Source organism: Sus scrofa, chromosome 6 (assembly GCF_000003025.6).
Source record: "Sus scrofa isolate TJ Tabasco breed Duroc chromosome 6, Sscrofa11.1, whole genome shotgun sequence".
Classification (NCBI taxonomy): domain Eukaryota; kingdom Metazoa; phylum Chordata; class Mammalia; order Artiodactyla; family Suidae; genus Sus; species Sus scrofa.
The window spans coordinates 54,963,582-54,970,870 of NC_010448.4; the positions used below are offsets into that span (position 1 = coordinate 54,963,582).

At 55.3% G+C, this 7,289-nt stretch overlaps 1 protein-coding gene across 1 annotated transcript; it reads left to right on the forward strand.

The window, feature by feature from the left end:
• SIGLEC11 (sialic acid binding Ig like lectin 11) lies at window positions 427–5,654 on the forward strand. The gene is given in 10 exon segments (XM_013998680.2): window positions 427–579; window positions 662–1,468; window positions 1,663–1,710; window positions 2,694–2,951; window positions 3,046–3,157; window positions 3,159–3,210; window positions 3,212–3,329; window positions 3,744–3,840; window positions 4,150–4,213; window positions 5,239–5,654. Coding segments are annotated over 9 exon segments (1,605 nt in total). The 5' UTR covers window positions 427–579; window positions 662–804; the 3' UTR covers window positions 5,431–5,654.

The following is a 7,289-nucleotide window of genomic DNA, read 5'->3' on the forward strand; positions in this document are numbered from 1 at the left end:
GGCCTTGTGTGGACACACACTCGGCCCCAAGACAGGTGCGGGGTCAAGGGGTTGAGGGTCCTTGGGGAGCCTGAGGAGGACATTGGGTTTGGGGTCATACAGGGAAAGGCAGGAGTTGGGAGGCCCTCCTCTGTCCCCAGCACCTGCATAGAGTAGAGAGATGTTTGCTGGCGCACGAATGAGTGAGTGAATGAATAAGTGAGTGAGGGAATCCCTGCCTCCAGCACCTCACCTGGCGCCCTTCCTCACCTGTTTGCCTTCAGAGCCCCATTCCCGGCACTGCCCTCCCCCTAGGCTGAGCCCTGCAGGCTCCCCCCGCCACCCCCCGCCCCCTGCCCTGATGCCTCCATCCATGAAAGGAGAAGTCAGAAGAGATGTATTCCAGACCTCTGCGATTCTGAGCTTCCTCTTTTGCTCTTTTGCAGATAGGCAGTGCCCCTTCTCCCCCAGAAGCTTCCTGTTGGAGCTTCCTTCTAGGACAGACAGGCAGGTCCAGAAGGTGGACAGTCCTGAGAAGTCCTGACCCCATGGACGTGAAGATGCTGCCGCTGCCGCTGCTGCTGCTCTTGCTGCGCATGGGTGAGCGGTAGGTGGGGAGAGGGGGTCCGGGGCTGGGGCGGGGGCTGGGGCTGCAGCTGAGCCTCTGTGTCCCTGCCCCCAGTGTCCCCGCAGAGGGACCCATGGTACCAGCTCCAAGTGCAGGAATCTGTGACAGTGCCGGAGGGTCTATGCGTCCTTGTGCCCTGCACCATCTCCTAACCCTGGACGGGCTGGAATGACGCTACTCCCGCCTACGGCTACTGGATGCGGAAAGAGGAGAAACCCCAAAATGATGTCATTGTGGCCACAAACCACCCCGTCAGGGCCGCACAAAAGAGGAGGAAATTCCCATTCGACCTCTCCGGGGACCCCGGGGCCAACAACTGCTCCCTGAGCATCAGAGACGCCAGGAAGAGGGACAGTGGAAGCTATTATTTTCAGCTGGTGAGAGGAGCTGAGGTGAAATACAGTTTCAGACGTAGTCTGCTCACTGTGAACGTGACAGGTACAGAGTGGTCCCCAGGAACTGACCACAGCAGGGGGCGAGCGAGAGGTGGTCCCTGCCTCTCATCTCTAAGGGGGATAGTGACAGATCAGGGTTGGGCCCCCGCGGGGGTCCCCTCTGGGATCTGGCCTCTCCCTCTTTCCTCTCCAGCACTGACATGGACCCCTGATATCTACATCAAGGAGCCCCTGGCATCTGGCTCCGGCAGCCACCTGACGTGCTCCCTGCCAGGCGCTTGTGACTGGGCCACGCCCCCCACCATCTCCTGGATGGGGGCTGCCCCGGACGCCTCAGCTGCCTCTAACTCCTCAGAGATCCTGCTCACCCCCCGCCCCCAGGACCATGGCACCGACCTCACTTTCCGGGTGACCTTCCCCAGGGCTGGTGTGAGCACGGAGTGGACCCTCCAGCTCAACGTGTCATGTGAGCGCAGGACCTGGGATGGCGGGCACCTGCGGGGGGGCGGGATGGGCGCTGGCGGCCCAGAGGCCAGGGGCCTGGGAGGGGTGGCGGGGAGGAGGCAGGCCCTGTTCTGCTTTGCTTCCTATTTCTGCACTTCCCCCGGGATGGGGTTGGGGGAGGAAAGCCAGCTCTGACTCCCTTCCTCACTGCTCTAGATGCTCCCCGGAACCTGGCCATCGGCATCTCTCGAGGAAATTGCACAGGTAGGACGCAAGGGCCCTGGGGACACAGGGAGAGGAGAGCCCCCATTCACTCTTAGGCAAGATTATTTTTACCTGATTCACTATGTGCAAAGACGATTTGTCACACATAGGCAAGTTATGTGGAGACACCACAGAATGCGCAGCTGGGGAGTTCCTGTCGTGGCGCAGCAGAAACGAATCTGACTAGGAACCATGAGGTTGCGGGTTCCATCCCTGCCTCGCTCAGTGGGTTAACTATCTGTGGTGTAGATTGCAGACGCGGCTCAGATCTGATGTTGCTGTGGCTGTGGTGTAGCAGCTGTAGCTCCGACGTGACCCCTAAAAAGAATGAACAGCTGGGGAATCACCACCCCAAGTAAGAACTAGATCAATGACCCCAACTTTGAAGCAGCTGATTTTAGCCCCTTCCTTCTGACTTCAGACGAAGCCACTACACGCAACACAGAAGTTTGTGTGATTCTTTTTACTGATTTTGTTTTATTTATTTATTTATTTGTCTTTTGAGGGCCACACCCACGGCATATGGAGGTTCCCAGGCTAGGGGTCCAATCAGAGCTGTAGCTGCTGGCCTACACCACAGCTCACTGCAATGCCTGATCCTTAACCCACGGAGCAGGGCCAGGGATGGAATCTGAGTCCTCATGGATACAAGGTGTAGAGATACCTTTTTTTTTTTTTTTGGCTGAGGACCCCCGCCCCTGCATGTGGAAATTCTCTGGCCAGGGATCGAACCTGTGCCATAGCAGGAACCCAAGCTGCCGCTGCAGTGACAATGCTAGATCCTTAACCCACAGCGCCACAAAAGAACTTCTTACTTATAAAACTTTAAATTGAAGTATAGCTGTTTTACAATGTTGTGTTAATTTCTGCTGTGCAGTACAGGGGCTCAGTTACACACATACACACATTCTTTTTCATACTCCTTCTTTTTGGCCACGCCTGCAGCATGCAGAAGTTCCTCTGTCTCTGTCTCTTTCCTCCAGAGCTGAAATACCTGGGGAATGGCTCATCTCTTCCTGTCCTGGAAGGGGAATCTCTGTGCCTGGTCTGCGTCGTTGACAGCACCCCCCCGGCCACACTGAGCTGGGCCCGACGGGGCCGGACCCTGAGCCCCTCGCAGCCCTGGAACCCCGGGGTCCTGCAGCTGCCCCGGGTGGAGTCGGGCCACGAAGGTGAATTCACGTGCGGAGCTCAGCATCTTTGGGGATCCGTGCACGGCTCCCTGCATCTCTCTGTGCAGAGTGAGCTGGGAGGAGGGAAAACACCCCGGGGGAGAGGATGCTCGGGTCCAGGGGAGGGGAGGGGCCCCCTGACCCATCTCCTCCCTCCGCGCAGACCCCCCGAAGCTGCTGGGTCCCTTCTGCTCCTGGGAGGATGAGGGTCTGCACTGCAGCTGCTCCTCCCAAGCTCAGCCCGCCCTCTCCCGGCGCTGGCGGCTGGGGGAGGGACCTGGACCGGAATCTCAGCAACGCCTCCATCAAGGTCACCTCTGGCTCCACCGGGGCCCTGGGCCAACAGCTCCCTGAGCTTCCGCGAGGGCCTCAGCTCCAGCCTCAGACTCAGCTTCGAGGCCCAGAACGTCCACGGGGCCCAGAGCACCACTGTCCTGCTGCTGCCAGGTCAGGGCACTTATTGGGGGCAGAGGCTTAGGGGAAAGCCCAAGCTTCTCTTTCCATCCTGGAGAAGCTGGGGGGTGGGGGGAGGGCCTGGATGGGAGGGGGTAAAAGGCAAGGGTGCAGAAAGAGCCCTGCAAGTTGGCTGGTTGAGGGCTGGAGGACAGGAGAGCTCAAATTCTGTGGGAGGAGGGGGTTTGAAGGTTCTGGGGTTTAGAGTTCCCTGGTGGCATGGTGGGTTAAGGATCTGGCATTCTCACTGCTACTGCTGTGGTGAGGGCCAGTGCTGCAGCAGATGTTCAGTCCCTGGCCTGGGAACTTCTGTGTGACACAGGCCTGGCCAAAAAAAAAAAAAAAAAAAAAAAAAAAATGGGTTCTGGGTCCTGGAGGGGAGTCACCCTAAACCCCACTCATCTGCAGGGAAGCCCAGGGTTGGAGGAGGATTGGTTCTGGGGGCCGTCGGGGGAGCTGGCATTGCTGGCCTGCTCAGTCTCTGTTCCTGCCTCATCTTCTTCATGTGAGTATCATTCCTGGTGGGGGGCAAATGTGGGGAGCAGGGGGTGGTCCCAGTTGTGGAACCCCAGGCAGCCCCAGGGGGATATGGATGGTGCAGAGCTTTTGAGAACTGGGCCTTGGGTCAGAAAATCTGTCCCCAGCCCTCGATCCCAGCCATCCTTGAAGGGCACCCCTTTTCATCGTGAGAGTCACGAGGTGAGGCATGTCCCCTACCTCCTGGCCTTGGTCAGCCCTTCTAGCCTCAAGTGGGGGGACATTCCAAGCTCTGAGCCAGTCAGGCTGATGAAAGGTCCTGGCCTCCCCCCTCAAGAGTGAAGACCTTCAGGAAGGCAGCTGGGGAGGATGCCTCTGCCTCGCCGGCGACCACTTCCCTGGTGAGCAATGAGACCCCCACCCCTTGAAATCTCAGCTGGCTTCCTCCCAGGACTCCCATGACCCTGTCCTCTCCCTGACTTAGATGATCAGCAAGCCCCAAACAGGCTTTTCCTATTGGGTCGCATCAACACTCACCAGCCCAGAGCCAAGGACCACACCCACCTGACTGCATTCAGTTCCAACTAAGCCCTCCCTACCCCTGCCTCCTCATTTCTCTCTGGACCCCTGACCTGCTCCCTCGCCACTTCCAATCTCACCTCCACAAGGCAGGATGCCACATCTCCCTCAAATAATTATTGCCTACTTGCAAGTTCAGGGGTCCCCAAGACACCCTCAGGTTCAGTAACTCACTAGAAGAACTCACAGAACTCACTGAAAGCTTTCATACTCATGGTTACACTTTACTACAGGACAGGATAGAGATTAAAATCAGCTATGGGAGGGAATCCCCATTGTGGCTCAGTGGGTTAAGAACCCAACACTTATCCATGAGGATGCGGGTTCAGTCTCCAGTGGGTTAAGGATCTGGTGTTGCTGTAAGCTGGGGGATAGGTCATGGACATGACTTGGATCTGGCGTTGCTGTGGCTGTGGCATAGGCTGGCAGCTGTAACTCCGACGATTGGACCCCTAGCCTGGGAACCTCCATATGCCATGGCTGTGGCCCTTAAAAAAAAAAAAGAAAAAAGAAAAAGAAAGAAAAAGATCTAGCATAAATCTTGGCCCCACCAATGACTAGATATGCAATTTGGAAGGTATCTCCTTAGCTTCAGTTTCTCCCCCTGATAAATGGGGCCGACAGTGTCTCCTGAATAGATTCCTGTGAGGAAACTAGGAGATTGGCAACTGACTACCAAGGGCCAGGAATTATGACTCTCAATTATTATTTGTTGAATGAATGAGTGGGGGTCCAGCCAATGTCTAGAATGAAAGACTAGACGTTCAGTTTCCAGATTTAAGGACCTCCTGGCCCCCTTGCAGTCCCAGTTATCCTAATAAGACTCTCTCCTTTCCCCTCTGCTCAGGGTTACCAGCATGGGGGGTGGCCAGGAAGCCCCCTGGACCAGCTGCCCCCTACAGCAGCCAGCCCCACCACAGGGGAGGAGCGGGAACTCCACTACGCCTCCCTCATTTTCCACGCGCCGAGGCCCTGGGAGCCTCAGGACCCAGAGGTCACCAGGACTACGGAATACGCTGAGATCAAGATCCAGCAGTGATGACCCCGGCTCCCGCCCAGGGCCCAGGGCCTCTGTGGGAAGGGAGACTCATCTTCCATGTAAATGGGATACCACAACGAAGTGTGTGGGAAGCCCAGTGGCGGGGTGATAGGCAGAACTGGGCTCGAATTTCAGCCCTGTCACCAACACGGGTTTGAGCACGGCACTCTCTCAGTCTCCCCCTCTGTAAAATGGACACAATAAACCTAGTGCAGAGGGCTGTTGTGGGGTGTTTTTTTTTTTTTTTTGTCTTTTTTTTTGCTATTTCTTGGGCCGCGCCCGCAGCATATGGAGGTTCCCAGGCTAGGGGTCCAATCGGAGCTGTAGCCACCGGCCTATGCCAGAGCCACAGCAACGCAGGATCCAAGCCGCGTCTGCAACCTACACCACAGCTCACAGCAACGCCGGATCGTTAACCCACTGAGCAAGGGCAGGGACCGAACCCGCAACCTCATGGTTCCTAGTCGGATTCGTTAACCACTGCGCCACGACGGGAACTCCCAGGTGTTGAGGCGGCAGTGAACACAAGGTGTCCTGCAGGGTCGAAGGTGTATTGCACCCAAGGTCAAACCTCTTTCTGGGGCAGCCCATGTGGGATAAGGGCTGGGCCATCCTAAGGGCTGACGCATGTGATTCCATCTTTTGTAGCAATTTTGCTTTGCCATTTTTCAGGGTTATGTGGCATCTCTTGATCAATGACTTTTAAAAATTATGTCCACTGGTAGTTCCCTGGTAGCCTAGCCATTAAGGACTAGATATTGTCACTGCTGTGGAGCAGCTTCCATCCCTGGCTGGGATCTTCAGCATGCTTCAGGTGTGGCCAAAACAAAAAAATAAAAAAGGTTCACTGACAAAACAAGAGTTTTGTTGTCACTTTTTTTTTTCTTTGCTTTTTAGGGCCGCACCCATGGCATATGGAGGATCCCAAGCTAGGGGTCCAATTGGAGCTACAGCTGTGGGCCTATGCCACAGCCACAGCCATGCCAGATCTGAGCCACTTCTGCAATCTACACCACAGCTCACAGTAATGCCAGATCCTTAACCCGCTGAGCGAGGCCAGATATTGAACCCGCAACCTCATGGTTCCTAGTCAGATTCGTTTCCGCTGTGCCACGACAGGAACTCCCTGGTGTCCCTTTTTACCCCCGCCCTCAAAGTGACACAAGATGGTTCACGGTGTTCCCATGCTGGCAGAATATTTGGTGACATCTGTGTAACAGACATACCTTCTTCAAAGGATGAAGCCTTTGTGAAAAGAGCATCATGGAAATGCGGCAACAGTGACCCGCTTCAAGTCAGGGTTTCTTCTCAGAAACACTGGAAACAAACTTACCAAAGGGGAAGCGGGTGGGCAGGGATAAGTGAGGAGTCAGGGGAGTAAGACAGACACGCTACTATTTGTAAAAGAGGTGAACAACAAGGCCCTACTGCACAGCACAGGGAACTATACTCGATATCTTTTTTTGTCTTTTTGCCATTTCTTGGGCCGCTCCCCTGGCATATGGAGTTTTCCAGGCTAGGGGTCTAATTGGAGCTGTAGCTGCCAGCCTACACCAGAGCCACAGCAACGCAACGCGGGATCTGAGCCGCGTCTGCGACCTACACCACAGCTCATGGCAACACCGGATCCTTAACCCACCGAGTGAGGCCAGGAATCGAACCCACAACCTCATGGTTCCTAGTCGGATTCGTTAACCACTGGGCCACGACGGGAACTCCTATACTCAATATCTTGAAATAACCTATAATGGAAGAAAATCTGAAAAAGAATATATATATCGGAGTCACTTTGCTCTACACCTGAAACTAACACAACATTGTAAATCAACTAAACTAAATTAAAAAAAAAAAAAAAAGTT